General features: G+C 39.2%; 1 protein-coding gene across 2 annotated transcripts in view; it reads right to left on the bottom strand.

Moving 5' to 3' along the window:
* Nucleotides 1-3477: 3477 nt before the first annotated feature.
* The window catches only part of plch1 (phospholipase C, eta 1), a gene marked incomplete at its 5' end in the record, with an annotated part of 59771 nt that continues 44434 nt past the window's right edge, over nucleotides 3478-18814 (bottom strand). Inside the window, 10 exons of one of the 2 annotated variants that reach the window (XM_083552193.1) lie at nucleotides 3490-6849; nucleotides 9210-9582; nucleotides 9911-9970; nucleotides 11368-11447; nucleotides 12083-12229; nucleotides 13720-13804; nucleotides 13910-14034; nucleotides 15873-15980; nucleotides 17218-17397; nucleotides 17514-17611. In XM_083552193.1, the coding sequence (XP_083408319.1) occupies nucleotides 4523-6849; nucleotides 9210-9582; nucleotides 9911-9970; nucleotides 11368-11447; nucleotides 12083-12229; nucleotides 13720-13804; nucleotides 13910-14034; nucleotides 15873-15980; nucleotides 17218-17397; nucleotides 17514-17611 (3583 nt within the window). In that variant the 3' untranslated portion in view covers nucleotides 3490-4522. Of the gene's footprint in view, nucleotides 6850-9209; nucleotides 9583-9910; nucleotides 9971-11367; nucleotides 11448-12082; nucleotides 12230-13719; nucleotides 13805-13909; nucleotides 14035-15872; nucleotides 15981-17217; nucleotides 17398-17513; nucleotides 17612-18814 lie in introns of both variants that reach the window. The other variant, XM_083552192.1, reaches the window with a different exon arrangement.

The raw sequence follows: 18814 nt of genomic DNA, 5'->3' as shown, positions 1-18814 counted from the left end.
AAATGCCATAAATGTAAATTGACCTGGATTCTACCTACCTAACCCAGCCATTAGGGGGGCACAAGCCAGTGTACTCTTAGTGCCGGTCCCAAGCCCGGGTAAATGGGGAGGGTTGCGTTAGGAAGGGCATCCAGCGTAAAACATGTGCCAAATCAAATATGCGGATCACAAATGAGAATTTCTAACCGGATCGGTCGAGGCCCGGGTTAACAACGACCGCCACAGGTATCGTTAGCCGACAGGGTACCGGTGGAAATTGGGCTACTGTTGGCCGAAGGAGGAGAAGGAGAGGAGGAAGGCGTCTACAGAGACGGCAGGAAAAGGAGCAGTGTAGGAGAGTAGAGGTTCGGGTTGGTACTTTAAATGTTGGTACTATGATGGGTAAAGGGAGAGAGATAGCTGATATGATGGAGAGGAGAAAGGTAGATGTGCTGTGTGTTCAGGAGACCAAGTGGAAAGGGAGTAAGGCCAGGAACATTGGAGGTGGGTTTAAACTGTTTCCTCATGGTGTGGATGGGAAGAGAAATGGTGTAGGGGTGATTCTGAAGGAAGCTTACAGTAAGAGTGTAGTGGAGGTGAAGAGAGTTTCTGATAGGGTGATGATCGTGAAGGTGGAAGTTGAAGGGATGATGATAAATGTCATCAGTGCCTATGCTCCACAAGTTTGCTGTGAGATGGAGGAGAAAGAAAGATTCTGGAGTGAATTAGATGAAGTGGTAGATGGTGTACCTAGGAAAGAACGATTGGTGATTGGGGCAGACTTTAATGGGCATGTAGGTGAAGGAAACAGAGGTGATGAGGAGGTGATGGGTAGGTATGGTTTTAAGGAGAGGAATGTGGAAGGGCAGATGGTGGTAGATTTTGCTAAAAGGATGGAAATGGCAGTGGTGAACACGTATTTTAAGAAGAAGGAGGATCATAGGGTGACGTATAAGAGTGGAGGAAGGTGCACACAGGTGGATTATCTTCTGTGTAGGAGATGCAACCTGAAGGAGATTGGAGACTGTAAGGTGTTGGCGGGGGACAGTGTAGCTAGACAGCATCGGATGGTGGTCTGTAGGATGGTTTTGGAGGCGAAGAAGAAGAGGAGGAAAGTAAGGTTTGAAAGAAGAATAAGATGGTGGAAACTGAAGGAGGAAGAGTGTAGTGTGAGGTTCAGGGAAGAGGTCAGACAGGGGCTCGGTGGTGGTGAAGAGGTGCCGGATGATTGGGCAACTACTGCAGGAGTGATGAGGGAGGCAGCTAGAAAAGTACTTGGTGTGACATCTGGAAATAGAAAGCAAGACAAGAAGACGTGGTGGTGGAATGAGGAAGTGCAGGAGAGCATTAGGGGAAAGAGGTTGGCAAAACAGAAGTGGGATCGACAGAGTGATGAGAAAAGTAGGCAGGAGTACAAGGAGATGCGGCAGCAGGTTAAAAGGGATGTGGCGAAAGCCAAGGAAAAGGCATATGAGGAACTGTATAAGAGGTTGGACACTAAGGAATTAGAAAAGGATTTATACCGATTGGCCAAGCAGAGGGACCGAGCTGGGAAGGATGTACTGCAAGTTAGAGCAATAAAGGATGGAGAGGGAAATGTGTTGACTAGTGAGGAGAGTGTGTTGAGAAGATGGAAGGAGTATTTTGAGCAGCTGATGAATGAGGAAAATCAGAGAGAGAGAAGGTTGGAGGATGTGGAGTTGGTGAAGCAGGATGTAGATAGGATTAGTAAGGAGGAAGTGAGAGCAGCGATTAAGAGGATGAAGAATGGAAAGTCGGTTGGACCAGATGACATACCGGTAGAAGCGTGGAGATGTTTAGGAGAGATGGCAGTGGAGTTTTTAACCAGATTGTTTAACAGGATTCTGGAAGGGGAGAGGATGCCTGAGGAATGGAGAAGGAGTGTGCTGGTACCGATCTTTAAGCATAAGGGAGATGTGCAGACCTGCAGTAACTACAGTGGAATTAAGTTGATCAGTCACACCATTAAGTTATGGGAAAGAGTAGTGGAAGCCAGGCTGAGAGAAGAGGTGACCATCTGTGAGCAACAGTATGGTTTCATGCCGAGGAAGAGCACCACAGATGCCTTATTTGCTTTAAGGATGTTGATGGAAAAGTATAGAGAAGGACAGAAGGAGCTGCATTGTGTATTTGTGGATTTAGAGAAAGCGTACGACAGGGTGCCGAGAGAGGAGTTGTGGTATTGTATGAGGAAGTCAGGTGTGTCAGAAAAGTATGTGAGGGTGGTGCAGGACATGTATGAGGACAGTGTGACGGCAGTAAAGTGTGCAGTAGGTACGACAGACTGGTTCAGGGTGAAGGTTGGACTGCATCAAGGATCGGCCCTGAGCCCTTTCCTGTTTGCAGTGGTGATGGACAGGTTGACGGACGAGGTCAGACAGGAGTCTCCCTGGACTATGATGTTTGCAGATGATATTGTGATTTGTGGTGAGAGTAGAGAGCAGGTTGAGAAGAGCCTGGAGAGGTGGAGATATGCGCTGGAGAGAAGGGGAATGAAAGTCAGTAGGAGTAAGACAGAGTACATGTGTGTGAATGAGAGGGAGGGCAGTGGAGTGATGCGGTTGCAGGGAGAAGAGGTGGAGAAGGTGGAGGAGTTCAGGTACTTGGGTTTAACAGTGCAAAGTAATGGAGAGTGTGTTAGAGAAGTGAAGAAAAGAGTGCAGGCAGGGTGGAGTGGGTGGAGAAGAGTGAAAGGAGTGATTTGTGATAGAAGAGTATCTGCAAGAATGAAAGGGAAAGTTTATAGGACTGTGGTGAGACCTGCGATGTTGTATGGATTAGAGACAGTGGCATTGAGTAAAAGACAGGAGGTGGAGCTGGAGGTAGCAGAGCTGAAGATGTTGAGGTTTTCGTTGGGAGTGACGAGGATGGACAAGATTAGAAATGAGTTTATTAGAGGGACAGCACATGTAGGATGTTTTGGTGACAAGGTGAGGGAGGCGAGATTGAGATGGTTTGGACATGTGCAGAGAAGGGACATGAATTATATTGGTAGAAAAATGCTGAAGATGGAGCCACCAGGTAGGAGGAAAAGAGGAAGGCCAAGGAGGAGGTTCATGGATGTGGTGAGGGAAGACATGCAGGTAGTTGGTGTAAAAGAGGCAGATATAGAGGACAGGGTGGTATGGAGACGGATGATCTGCTGTGGCGACCCCTAATGGAAGCAGCCGAAAGAAGAAGAAGAAGACCTGGATTCTACCTACAGTAATAATTAGTCCTCTGATCATAACAATCTGCACAAATGGAACACCCTGTTAGAACCGTTTGTCTTTGGTTGTTTCATACACCTGTATTCTGTAATCAGTTCTACTCTAAATATCCAGGCTCACCCAGAGAAGTATGGATTTCCTCGTTTTGGGTCCAGTTCCTTTCAAGGTGTCTGACCCCAGACTTTTTTTTCTTGTGACTGTTACCTCCAGCTGTTTTATTATTATGACAATATTCATTGTTAAAAGCACTATACACATACAATTCAATTGAACCATGCTGTTGAATTTAATGACAAACAGTACTTTATTGCATTGGTAAGAAAATTCTGAGGAGCATTTTGATGGCAAAAATCGAACGCAAAAATCGAAAGAATGCCCTTTAACACAAAAACATAAAAACGCAAGTTGTAATAACCCATACCTGATAATGCCACAGGCTAGTTGTACTAGAACTGTAAAACACTTCCTTTTTGAAAGAAAGAAAAATAATCAGACCATCAAATGTCTTTTTTTTTGCTATCTGTATCAAAACAATTACAAAAATAAAAACTTTACCTCACAGGTTTTTTTTTTTCTTCTTTAAACTAAAGTAGCTAATATAATCAATAAATTCTTGCCTTAAAGAAAGAGTAAGCAAAACTAGCTTTCAGGTTTCTTTTTTGTCCTGTGATCATGAAACGAAGTAAAATGTTTTACATAAACTGGGCACAGACACGTCTACCTATTATCTGTGCATAGTCATGCTGAATATGTCCACAGTTTACATGCTGTTACACCACATAGTTATCAGATTTAAAACCCATAGGGCCTTAAATAGGGTCAAATTTGACAATGAATATACAAACACAATCGACAAATAACGAAAGGAGATACAACAAATTATATGTTTTAGCATGGAAGCCCCTCTAATCAATTAATAACTATTCAAAAAGGGACAAAACGTAAGACCGAATGATCGGAAGAGTTATGTTTAAAAAAAAACAACAAAAAAACAACCATCATTAAACTTATTTCTACAATACATACAATAAACAGCAACATTTAAAAGCGTGACTTAAACTAGTTTGGTGTAGTGCATCTAAGACAGGAACTTGCTCGTCCAGGATATGTGGTAATATTTACACAGTACTGGAAGCTTCAATTTCAAAACCTGTACTTGTGTCTAAGCGTGCACTATTTTCCAGGGAGCTGGTACAGTAGTGTGTATTCTGACAGCACAAGTACAGCCTTATGGTCTGAGAAATGTTTAAAAAAACTGGAAGGAAATTCACAATGGCAGCAAGTTTGTATACAGGCTAAAAAGGAAGATAATTTCAAAGTCTTAAAAGGAAGTAGACTTCAGGTTCAGAGGAAGAATGGGAATTGTGAAGGATGACAGAATCATCAGCATAACATCGATCATGGGCACCGTAACAAAATGTCCTGCAGGATCCCTCAGGCAGGCCACGGTCGTTCAAGCCTACCTGCTCCAAGTACCCAGCAATGTATGAGCCAGTAGAATGCCTATTAATAGGGGGATTTTGAGAAGAAACTGTCTTATTGCGTAGGACCACATCAGGAGTGCCCCCTGCAGGTCGTACCTTGAGTGCCTCCTGCTGCCTTTCTCGGGCGCGGCTGGCTATGTGGCGCACGCGACTCTGGCTACGCGAGGAAAGCTTCCGTGACAGGAATGGAGGGGGGTCATTTGAGTCCTCTGTGGAAACAACGGAATTCAGTGGCACTGATGGCAATGCAGAAAAAGACTTAGGGATAGATTGCAATTGAGAGAGAGTGGATTGGGGGTCCACCTCATCTAAAGTCACCAGTTTACGAAGCTGTTCTGTCAAGGGGTCTGAAACTGGTGGCTGGTCAGCCCGCCCACACTTCCGTTTGTGGTCTCGCATCACTGGAGTGATGAAGCTGCGACTGATCACTTTGTATTTGCTCTGGAAGTTGCATGAGATATCTTCAGATGTTAAGTCACCCAAGCTCTTTGACTTACAAGGACTTGGAGCTGTTGGGACTGGAGATCCAACAAGGTATATCCCTTTGTATATCTCAGAATTGGTTTGTTTCAAAGCCTGGTTTTGTTGCAAGGACTTGGAATATTGCTTTTTTGGAACAACGGTATCTCTGTATTCCACAGAACTATAGATCATATCACTTAAAGAACCAGGCATGTAACAATTATTCTGTTGTTGAGAGTTGATGTCTTGAGTCCTTAACAGACCATTTGAGGAGGAAAAGCTATTCTGGAAGTGCTGTGTTTTGCAAATCATACCATTTTTGTCCTTAGTCCCAAAGTGTCTGATGTTATGAGTAACCCCATTGACTATACCAGGTTGAAAATGTCCAGATATGGCAACACTACTTGTGTTAAACTGCTCTGTTTGGTGTTGGTTAATTGGGTAGTCATGCAGATGACCACTGCAAATTAAAGGCTTGTGTGGGGAAGAACTATGAAACCGTGATGACTCTGCGGGTTTATATGAGTTTTTGCTTATTGAAGGAGGTAAATAAAGAGAATTCTGTCCTGACTCAGGATGTGATGGTACCAGAGTTGTGTCCAGAGGATCTCCGTCCACACTGACCTCCACCTCCAACAAGCTGCTGCTTGCTGAGTCATGACAGATGAGGAAACGCTCGGAGGCTGTGCTGTTAATCGAGGTGTCTTTGTAACTCCCATAATCCCAGTTTCTTGAAAACTTAGGGGGTTGGAACTGGACTTTGTAACTTTTATCCCTATGAGAGTCCCATCCACTGTTCTCTTCTACTGTTTTTCTAAAAGGTATAATGGAAATAGTGGGACCTCTGCTGCCATCTGCGGACATACACTCCACGTTCTCTAGGTTTTTGCAAATGGTCTGATCAGGAATGTCATAAGCAGAAACAAGAGAAAGCACTTGCTCATCTAAAATTGTAAAGACAGTCGATTCAGTGGTCTCAGGACTACAAGCAATGTGTTTTTCAACAGGTTGTTGAGCTTTTAGTAAAAAGTCCTGGATATTTTTTTGTGGGGTGCTGAATAGCTTGTTGTTGAGTGGTTGAACAGACACCTGAGGAGGCTGAGATGCTGAGGACTGATTTAAAATACTCTGTTCAGCAGAATCTTCATACTGTCCAATAAGAGCTGATATGGAGCCACAAGTGTCATACTCATTGCCTAGGGACACAGCATCAATAAGGTGAGAGAGAGCACTGTCGTAGAGGGACTTCTGATCTTGCTGGTCAGACTGATGCAATGTGGCTGGAAGGGAAGGTGGAAGGGGTGGTATGGTATCGGGGCGTGAAGCAGAAGCGACAGAATGTAAAGCTGCTTTGGATATTTGGTTACTTTTAAGATCTTGCCTTTGGTGGAACTCAGTCTGCAAACTATCATGACAGTCACGTTGATCCAAGAGTCTCAAATGACCTTTAGTAGGCCCTTGAGAAAAAGCTTTGGTTTGCAGGGTCAAACTCCGGCTGAGTGGTTCTGCAAGAACATCAGTGCTGGTTTCACCACAACCTTCTATCACGAAGTATGAAGTTTCAGCGGTTTCTAAATAGTCAGTGGTAATTGGCTGGATTTGTTGTGTATAGTCGGTATTGTCGTCCGGGATTTCTGAGGAGGTTTCAATAAGGAGATCTACAGAAGCAGACCTCGGCTTCTCCGGGAACAAATCTGCGGGTTGAAAAAGAAATAAGTGTCAGATTTCACTGAATTTAGCCTAAAACTTCGAAAACACCAAAAAAAAATCCACTCGATTCACAAGAACAAATGGAATGTGCCACCACATAGGACCATGAGAGAAGGGTTTGAGAACAAGACAATGTAGACCACAGCCATCTTCTGCTTAGGTTCATGTTTACAACAAAAAGCAATGCGGACAACATGATCTGATACAGCTCGTAACCAATAAATCAAAAGTCACATAAATCATTACTTTAAAGGCAAGAACAGACATTTTAGATGATGCAACCAGAGTAAGGCCGGTGGATTACCTGCTCGGGTTCCTAGTCAGTTTTCTACTATAAAGAGGAACAATAGTAAAGACAGAACAAGACAAAAAGCAAGTTAAAGTATTAAGAAGGAAAAGTGTGCCTGTTTTTAAAGCATGTGCAAGCAGAGTGCAATACAAGTGGATTAAAAATAATGAGCATGTATAGGGAACAAAGGGAAGATATATGAAATACATCATGTTTGAAAGAAATGTTTCAACAAACGTTAAACATTTTCAAAGAAATATATTTCACTGGTTGTAATAAACCTTCAATTACCTGTTTCTGGTTTGATATCTGCTATTGTCTGAACTCAAGTTATTTTTACGTAAACTACATTTAAGTAGAACTGACTGTAAAAATCAATCTACCAGATTTGTTTTTAGTCCATAAACCCATAATTTCTTCCAGGTCTGGTGCACGAGTATGGGGGGTGTTGGGGGATGTAGTGGGGGGGTGGGGGGGGGGGTGTAGCTCCTATAGAACTAGTAGTGACCTCAAACAGTCAAAGATTCGATGCTTCGATCCTTCAAATCTCACAGTCCACAATCAGACAGTCTTCCCAGAGGTGTATATATATACACCTCATATATTATAATCATGCTATTGTAGTTATATGGGGTGCTCAATGTCTGATTTCACATTCAACTAGCAGTTTTTCCTCGATGTGTTAATAAACAGCTTATTATGTAATGCTGTAAATATAATTGTGAATAGAAAGAAGTTTTCAATTAATCATTTTAACCTGCATAATTAATCCAACCACTCCTGTGACAGATTTTAGTTTCACCTTCCATGACCTGTGATGACACAAGAGCATTTTGGCAGCAGGTATTTAAATATTTAACAATGTCTGTAAAATTCTGTAAAAGGAATATTCTGTTCAAATTTGATTCTTTAAATTTATTTTCCATTGTTTTTCATAGCCCATTTAATTTGATTTGCTAACTTGTGAAATGCAAATCCTGTCTGCAGTTATTTATTAGTTCTTTTTTGTGGGGTTTATTAATCCAAAAAATGTTTTATACATTTTTTTCGATATCATCGTGCGATGTTCTGTACATCGTGGCTTTAAAAATGCTATGAGGAATCTTTTTTTTTCGAATGCGTATCCGCATTTCTTTTCATTTGAACTTTACAGAGATAAAAAGGTTTTGTTTCGTCAGTCACTTGACAGGTCGTTTTTGGTCGCTTTATTAGAAAATTGTTTATGTGTGCTGTGTGTGAAAGAGAATAAGTTGTCTTAAACACTTGTTGACTACCCGGTGCCCCCAACACACACACACACACACACACACACACACACACACACACACACACACACACACATGATTCTTCTATAGACAAAACTTGGCAATTATGATTCGAGTATGAAAACACTTATTTAGGGAAACCCCTAGAGAGGACATGCAGGTGTGGGTGCCATTTGTTTCATTATGTTGGTAAAAAAAAATTTATTTGAAATTCTGAAAGATTAAGGGATTTTATAGGGTATTGAATGCAACTGTTAATGTTACAGTGTGCCAAAGTGTGATTTTCTGGTTACACAGTAAGTCTACATGGTGTTTGTTAGAGTTTTGAGGTGCTTCAGTCCAATCTTATCTGCAAAGTCTGACTTCTTCAACTCTAATGAGGATAAAGTTATTACTTTGGAAGGAAGCTATTGCTTCGGCAGGTGGAAAGGAAGGAAGGAAGGAAGGAAGGAAGGAAGGAAGGAAGGAAGGAAGGAAGGAAGGAAGGAAGGAAGGAAGGAAGGAAGGAAGGAAGGAAGGAAGGAAGGAAGGAAGGAAGGAAGGAAGGAAAAAATGCATGGCTTTCTATCAGCTGTGGCTCCTGATTGGCTGTGTTTTCTGCCCCTGTCATAACAGTGTTATAGTTTATGTGGGTTCAGCACAGGATGGAGAAACTGTTACTTTGCTTTAGTCTTTTGTTGATTTTATTTTAAATGTGTACAAAAATAAAAACTATAATGTGAGTAATAATAATAATAATAATATGAAATTTATAAAGCTATTGGTCAATGCCATTGCTCATTAAGCTCACCAATTATAGTGCTAGTGCCAGTATCAGGTCCGTCTTGTTCGGAAGAGGATACAGTAAGCCGGCCCTGCAGGAGCCTCTCCAGAGGCATGGAGACTGGCCGGTGCTGGAGGCCCATCCTGGTGCCCATCCTGGGGCCCACTCTCTTCTCCATAGCTGGTTTCTTGACGTCCCCATTGCTGCTTTCCTCCTTGTCTAGCGAGGTTTCTGACAGTACCGTTTTGGTCTTCTTGCGTCCCTTGGCAGGAGCACTAGCCGTTCTGCGAAGCAGGTGGTTACTCAAAGAGCGCTTACGTGGTAGAACACCAATTTGTGTGTCCACGGAGCACTTGGAACCCCTGCTGAACAGACCCCGGAAACCCCGTAACTGACGACCCTAGGGTGGGGGAGAATGCAAGGTCAAGATGATTTACACAAATTCAACACAAGATTGATCACATGCTTGAAACCTACTGTATTTAACTGCACACACACACACACAAATAAAATACAGTAACTAGGACAGCAATACTCTGCATGACCCACAGATGGTGCCACATTACACAGACAAAACAAGCCAATCACATTTTAACAGACATTGTGGGGGGAAAAAACTGAATGCTGCGAATAGCAGATACAATCAAAACACCAGCTCTCACATGTAGAACAATGCAGTGTTTAGTATCATGCAGTTTCATGCAGCACACTCAGTACACTTATTGTACCTTGCTAGCTCCTAGAAAGTGCAATATGGTATAGCTGGGATTGAGGACTAGAGGACTCCACTGGAAAGTAGAAAGATGATAGATAGTACAGCAACACAACTTTCCTTAGTATGATAACAGTGTATATTTAATGCTGTTTTATTTCCGTAAAAGCAAATTTAAAAAGTGATTTCTTCATTAAAGAACAACACACCATACTGTTGATCTGTCTAATTGTTTTATTGTTTTAATCGAATATTGTGGAACAACCATATAATTATTAGCATATATTAACCATATATTATAATTAGGTTATTTTCCCTCAACAGCTAATTTATTCTCACTTTGCTTAGTCTAATAGGAGAAAAAATGCAAATGGTTACAGTAAAGTTAAAAAAAAAAAAAAAAAAAAAAAAAAAACATTCTAATGCATCAAAAATATTACTAGTTTTTATTTTTATTTCATTTTACTGTAGTCTGGATTTTCATTACAGGTTCATTTTAATCGTGCACAAAAATTTAGTTAAAAATATAGTATACATTTGCTTTATATTTACAATTAAGTTTTGATTATCTAATATAGTGTAAAGGTCATTTTTACTAACTCAAACCTTGATCATGTTCTTCCTTAAATCCATGTAATAGATTCAAAAATATGTTTTGAATGTATTATATTATTGTGAATTTCCCTCTGGGATGAATACATTTATCTATCTGTCTTTCTGTCTCTCTGCCAGTCAAGTGTAGACATTCACGTCCCTTTCAGTCCTGCTGTTAAAGAAAATCAGTCAACACTATCAGACTATTTCATATTCAAGAATTTGATAGATATAACATAAAGCTATTAAAATGATTTTCTTTATTAAAGTGTATATGTAAGAATAGGTCTATTTTAAATGCATATATTCCATCTTTCTACTTCTCAGTTAATTACATTTACAGCATTTTGGCAGAGACACTCATCCAGAGCGATTTATAATGATCTCATTTACACAGTTGAGCAGTTAAGGGTTAAGGGCCTTGCTCGAAGGGCCCGACAGTGGCAGCTTGGGGGTGCTGTGATTTTAATTCAGATGTAAAAATATTCTGATTAGACGTCCAACATCATAACTACTCAGATATCACATCCCAAAAAGATTTGACAGCTTCCACGACTTGGGATCGAAAATAGATTGTGGTGGTACGAGCTTAAATCCTGCAATAATTAATCCAATAAATAATGCAATAATTGCAAATGTTTTATTCATGCTAATATTGTGACTTTATTTGTAATAATTGTGTTGGTACAGAAATGGACAGCTTGAACGACAGACTGTCGAAGCGCTCCTATCGCACTGCTTTTTAATTAAACCATGAAGAGTTTGAAAGAGTGTGAAGAGTTTGAGATGTTTGAGACAATTGAATGACATTCAGTTCAAATCAGAGAAAAAGGCAGACCAGGGGAAAAGCGATATAGTGACATCGGTCATGATACTCACCTTGCCATAGATATCATGCACTGAAATGTGGACAAAGATAGATGCCTCCATCATCCCCTCCAGATAGATATGTCTATAACCTGTCACATGGGAGATCAACAGGCTGAGTTTGGATATAAAGTCTCGGCCATAAAGTCATAAATCATAAATTGAGTACTATATTCAAATTAATCACATTTAACAGTCAGGGGTAAAGAACACAGGAGGGTTTTCAGAGGACAAATAGCTTCTGTGGCTGTTACAGAACATTATACTAGACATAGATATAAAGGATGACTACGTGTTCTTAAAATGATTTAAAAACCTTGGTAAATGTTGTGGTATTGGAGGATTTAAAAGATCTCTGGATTGAGTGATAAAGACAAACAATCTTGTCAACTTTAATGATTGATGGCGTAAATGTAAATGAATTCTGCAAAGCTGAATTATCATAAAGCCTGTTGTTGCACAGTATAGACAAAACAGATCACAAATAATCATACTATGATCCAAATATATATAACATTTTCCCTCCTTGTAACATCTATCATACATTTAACACAACATTCCATCCTTTCGCACACAAAAACACCTCCATATCCAGTCTTTCCAGTTTTCTAGTCCACTCATCTCATTCATCTGCCCTCCAGAAAAGACATCCTGTCTTGGTAATTGTGCTATGACGAATCAGTGTTATCACACTGGTGCAGTAGAGGCTTACGATCTCTTCTCTCACCTGGCATGAGGCTGGTGAAGGCGACTGTCCTCTGGCCCACAAAGTCTCGCCCAATAGGATCATGATCCCATACGAGAAAACGTACGAGTGCAGTTTCAGGCATGTGCAGAGTGAAGGACAGGGTTTCCTCCCACACCGGGTTAAAACCTGCAGTAAAAACACACAGCAAGGTAGTAAAATACACAAGATATTAGAGAAATATTGACCATTAATTAAGTTAACCAGTGCTTCATACCCTTAGGAGTAGTTAGAGAGTATATCATGGGGTACAGAAAAAAATCTATGATTTTTAAGTGTACATTTTTTACTTTTTTTTGTTATTTTTAAATGTTATGTAATAAAAGCTTATAATAAGATTACAATAGATTTGATAAATGAGTCACTAAACACACATTTTAAGAGACAAAATATAATCCATGGGACATGAACTGTTTATAAATTAAAATGTAAGACAAAAAAAACAAAAACAGTTCTAAGGTCAATATGAATAAATGGAAAAGGAATATTATTATTAAACAGTTATTAAATCATTTATTATTTCATTTATTGTTTAGTATTCAATTTCCAGCTGATACACTGCATTAAATACTATTATTCTTGTAAATCATGTGAGGTATATTGATTCACCAAATTAATTTATTAAATAAATAAATAAATAAATAAATAACAAAAATAAATGAATGAATGAATGAATGAATGAATGAATGAATGAATGAATGAATTAATGAATAAAAAAATTAATGGGAAGTGGTAGCACAGTTGTTAAGGTATTAGACTTTAAATTGGGAAGGTCACAAGTTCAAATCCCAGCACTGCCAAGCTGCCACTTCTGGGCCCTTAAGCAAGGCCCCTTAACCCTCAGCTGTTCAGTTGAAAGTTGCTCTGAATAAAGGCGTCTGCTAAATGGCATAAACGTAATGAATATATAAATAAACAAACAAACAAATAAAAATAGTAAAACTCTGATGGAAAAAAAGACGTGAAATCGTGGAAATAATATGATCAGAAAAAGTAAAAAACATAAAAAATGTGTAGAAAATGCATAGAAATCAAATATTGACCGATAATTATTCATTCATTATTCAGTTTTCCTTTAGTCCATAATGGAATTGTACTTCTATTTGCACTCAGTTTTCTGCCAGACAAATGAATGAAGGCTCCCGAGGCTTCCTGAGGTTTGGCCGAGGCTTCCTGAGGTTTGGCCGAGGCTTCCTGAGGTTTGGCCAGCTCCAGTCACGTCCCACCTCGTGAAGATTATGGACCTATGGATGATCATGGAGAAGTAGATGCCGAGTGTTTAAAGGCCCTGGCATGGAGAAGCTGATGCTGGATCTATGATGATCACAAATTGTTCTGTATTGTTGAAAGATTTATGACCAAACTCTTGATGTCACCCATATGAGGATGGGTTCCCCTTTGAGTCTGGTTCCTCTCAAGGTTTCTTCCTCATATCATCTAAGGGAGTTTTTCCTTGCCACTGTCGCCACGGCTGCTCATCAGGGACAAACGCACACCATTCACCTTCACTGTTGTTTTCTGTAAAGCTGCTTTGAGACAATGTCTGTTGTGAAAAGCGCTATACAAATAAACTTGACTTGACTTGACTTGACAAATAATACAATAATAATAATAATAACCATTATCATCAACAACCCGGGTCTGTTCTTTACAGCAGTCCACTGGAAGACCGATGATCTCCACCTCCACAAAGGGGTCAATAATCTGAAAGCGGGGACAAGGACAAAGAAATTGCTTTCATTTCAGACTATCTTTTGTTCTACAGTGAATTATGGACAATGTGTACTAATGTGATGTTGGTGAGCTGACCTCTCCTCGATCACCCAGCATGGAGTCAGGTGGTTTAGGAAGCTGCTGCCCACTAATGATTTTCAGTACCAGCTGTTTTTTAGGATACGCTGGAAGAGGGTCATCGCTGTACGGATTGAAGGTACCTGAAACGCATTAAGAAACAGAAACATCTTTTTCAAAAGTCAGCAGAATTCACATTTAGATGTGTAAACAAAATGTAGTCTGGAAGGACATAGCTAAAGTTTCCTTCTGTCTCAATGAAAATCTGAATAATTTTTTTTTCTGGTAGTACTTCTGGCTACAAGGTTGATATTGAACGATAAAAAAGTGCTTTATACTTGCCACATGTACAGTAAAAAGAAAATCATTCTTCATATATCCCAGCAATGTTAGGTAGCTGCGGTTAGAAATGATATCGCAATCCTGGAGCACAGAGTGTTAAGGGCTGTGCTCAAGGGCCCAACAGTGGCAGCTATGAAATACACCCAACTTTCTGATTGTAACCTGTAGTCTTAAGCACTAAGCTCCCACTTCTAAAAATTAGCTCATTAATAATTGATCTAATATGTAATCAATTATATAACAAAAAAACTTGCAGAGGTTTTTGCTGAGGTTGTCTGTAAACCTCTGGAGATAAAGGCGCCGCCCTAGTGGCAGCCTGTTGCAGCAGCTCCTTTTAAGTTTGTACTCTTTTTATTAATTTTTGTTGTGTTCCAACACTACGTGTTTTTCTTTTGTGTATGTGTGTGTGAATGTTAACTGCAAAATGTACATCAACAAAGTCACCGAGTTTGTTGCAATAACACTTATTTAAAACCGTGCAATAATTTCCCGTGTGCAATATGTTTAATAGCGTAACTACTTATTGGTGGTCTCTTTTTTTTATTCTTTTGTATTTATACATTGTGTTGTATGTACTGTATTATGTTTCTACATTTTCTAATAAGTTTGCATCCTATCTTATCCTATCTCATCTTATCTTATCTTATCTTATCTTATCTTAAACAAACCTATTTTTTAATGTAAGCTTTAGTCTCCAGTCTGAGCACTTTGTAAAAACTGGAGGTCAACCTGTAACTAAATAATTTCAACAGAAACTTTCGAGTTTCTCTCGAAAATGACAAGACAAATTTAAGTTTATTTGGTTCAGAATAGAGAAAAAAAAAGAGGCTGGTGATGAAGCAATAGTTTAGAGCTTCTGTAATTGTTCATTCCACAACAATAAATGAACACAAAATATGAATAAATTAATAGATTTTTTCATTGGCTGTGGAGGAAAACACAAGATATCTGGATTTTTCTTTTAAAGAAAATATCAATTATTTCTCAGAGATAATTGATCATATAAATTGATCATTAATATAAATAGATTAAACACAGGAATTTTATAAATCCTGGTTATCTTAAAGAAATGGAAATACACTATATGAACAAATGTTTGTAAGAATAAAAAGGACTATAATATAGAGTCAACAATAAACTTAAACTTTCTAAATACAGACTTACACAAAAAATTTTCAAATGTAAGTAAGTAAGTAAGACAACATTTATTACTTGTAAAATACATCAGTTTTGTAGCTTCAGTAAAATATAAAGAGGCAAACACCAGATTTTGAGGAAAGCACCAGATGGGTGAAGGGTTCGCTCAGTGGGTAAGATTTTGTCCAGTGGGTTGGACATCTGATCAGAACACTGCGAGTTCAAATCCCAGCACTACCAATATACCAATGCTCCCTAACCCTCAATTGTTTAATTGTATGCATGATATAAGTGTAAGTTTCTCCAAATGCCATAAATGTAAACCAGATATCAATATAAACTACCGTAAGTCTGAACAGCTGTCGTTAACAAAATACCATCGAATAAATGTAAATATTCTGAATATTGAAAGCAACAATAAATAAAATCTGAAGGACATCAATTAACATGTTCAGCTTTGAATATATTGTATTTAGCAGCGTCTGAAAAGCGATGTTCCTACCGTTGCACATGGGTGGAGGTTTCAAGACGTATCCGCTTCCTCCGTTCACCATGAACTTCGCCCTGTTCAGCTGCATCATTCGGCCTTCTGTCTGATAGTTCAAGGCCACTTGGGGCAAGAAAACAGCATTAAAGAGACTTTAATATATTTTTCCTTCATGTACTTATTTACTCTGGTTATCACATGCAAGAGCAACATGCTGGAAAAAAAATCACACAAAACTCAGAGGAGAAAAATGGAGGTCCCAGCTGCAATTTATACAGATTTATTACTCTGTCGGTACACAGACACACTCTTCTGTCTGCACACCTTTTGTTTTTCAAAGTCCTTTGCTATCTCACTGCCTCATGCTGTCGCTCTATCCATCTTGTTCATTCTGAGTTCCCACATTGGTTTTGTTCTGTCATTCAAATGTAGTCTGGTTTCTGGCATAAAATAGACTCATCAGTCTTTTCATTATCTCTATTTTTCCCTTCAGCCCGATGTTCTGTATTTGGCTAATGGTATATGCATGGATATACATGCTAAACAAAACACAAGCTTGGGCTCCAAAGACATTTTATATAAGGGGTCTGTCAGGATCTGGGGGTAGTTTTTCCAGGTAGCTTTTTAGCCTTTTGTTTTTTCTTTCATTGTGTTCATTTTCCGTTTTTCTCCACCAGATCTCGCCATTTTATTCCTGAGTGCCTAATTATCTTCTACTGCTTACAAATGGTTCTTATAAATCCAAAAATTCCCCTTTTGTGTGTCTGGTAGTGATGCATCGATTTTAAACAGTGTTCATAGGCTCGTACAAGTTGGCATTTGTATCGTGATGCATCGTTTTTTTTTACATATTTGCATCTTTAAAGCCTGATTTATTTAGGTATATTTATTAGCAAATATGCTATACTTTTATTATTTACGAAGTGTACAATAATTTGTGAACAGTATTCTGTTTGTACATTGATTTCTCAGGTGCGTTCTCTCAACATTTTGCAAGCATTTGCTCTGAATGTCAAACTCTTTTTTTTTGTATATTTAAGTTATTTATTATATTATTTTAGTAGATTTATAACTATATCATTGTAGTCTGACTTTTTCTGTTTTACTGCTGCTACACATTTTATACAGTATATTTCAATTAGATTGGAAATTCATTGATTGTACAGCAACTATAATTAAAATATAACTTTTATTTAAGATTTTCCAATATTACATTTATATTAATTGTACTGCGAACAACTGCAACCTAATTTTCCTGTGGGATCATTGAAGTTTTCTGATTCTGATGGAACTGCGTTGACTGAAACATTTGGTTCCTACGGCAGAACATTGGCGTGTAAGTGTGGACTGCTGCCCTCACCCAGTTGGCAGCCCACGTTCCAGTATGTCTGGGGGTTAAAGTTGCTGGAGTCGATACGGTAGGCAGAAGGGTAAATCCGTGAGAGCTGCCGCTGGTTGAAGCTCAGAAAGCGTTCGGCTCGGTGGTGCACCAGCTGGTGTGCTCGTGTCTCGCTGAACGACAGCACGTTTACAACAGGACCTTAAAAAAGACAGATAAAGAAAAGGTCATGAGAGGAATACAAGGCGTTGCTACATCTCAGTCATAACATCTTAGTTATTATGTCTATGTGTGTGTTTGTGTGTGTAGAATCTCACCCTCATCCAAACACTCCTGAGACACTACAGAATTAGTAAAGACAACCAAATCAGACAGGTCTCGGCTTAGTTTTATTGTCTTTCTCCTGCGTCCACCCCTACACACACACACACACACACACACACACACACACACACACACACACACACACACACACACACACACACACACACACACAGAAGGACATAAAAAAGAATATCAATGTACACATACACACATTGACATTGAAGTAGTAGGAGTGACCATTAAAGGCCAGCATGTACATGATATTATGGTGAGAGGGTAAGAGCAGCTTAGAGAAAGAGAAAGAGAGAGAGAGAGAGAGAGAGAGAGAGAGAGAGAGAGAGAGAGAGAGAGAGAAAGAGAGAGTGATTGAGAGAAAGAGAGAGAGAGAGAGAGAGAGAGAGAGAGAGAGAGAGAGAGAGAGAGAGAGAGAGAGAGAGAGAGAGAGAGAGAAAGATCGGGCAATATCTGTTGTTAATTGTGTTATACAAATAACATGTTATTGAAGTGAATTGATAGACATTTCAGTTTTAATAACTATATCAGGTATGGTGTTTTCTGTGATTTAATTAATTCTACATGAGTAAATGGTGTATATAAGAATCTCGTCGTGATCATTGTTTCTTTCAATATGCCCACATGTAAGGGGCATTTAAATATTAAATTCTCTAAAGAAAGATTTGATTATTATAGAGGATTCTTCCCAACTTTTTCACTCTCAGTTTCTAGCTGTTTTCTTCAACTAGTTGCTTTAAATAACTACAGGCAAAGAAAAATGTGATTCAGCTCTCATTTGTGCCAACTGCTGTTCGAAAACTGAATGCTGACTCAGGAATATAAGTAGGTGGTGATATATAATGGGCACACACACACACACACACACACACACACACACACACACACACACACACACACACCTGTCTAAAATAGTGTTGGTCCCCTTTTGCTCCTAAAATAGTCGATCATTAACAGCATGAACTTCTTCAGCAGTTTGAGCTACAGGAGCTCGTCTGTTGGATCGGACCACGCGGTCCAGCCTTCACTCCTCACGCACATCAACAATTCTGAACGTAAGCGTTGAGATTTTTTTAGTTAATTTATTCAATTCATTTCATTATAATTGGCAGAGCGTTTTTTATTTTAATTTTTTTTTTTACAATAAACAGTCTTAAAGCAGCTTCACAGAGATGAAGAAGTTATAAAGTTGTATAAGAGAAAGTCTAGTGCCTATAAGTATGTAATCTTTTCTCCCTAATGAGTGAGCCAGTGGAGACTGTGGTAAGGAAAATCTCCATGA

Source organism: Silurus aristotelis, assembly GCF_946808225.1.
Source record: "Silurus aristotelis genome assembly, chromosome: 10".
Lineage (NCBI taxonomy): Eukaryota > Metazoa > Chordata > Actinopteri > Siluriformes > Siluridae > Silurus > Silurus aristotelis.
This window is presented reverse-complemented; position numbering and strand designations above follow the sequence as displayed.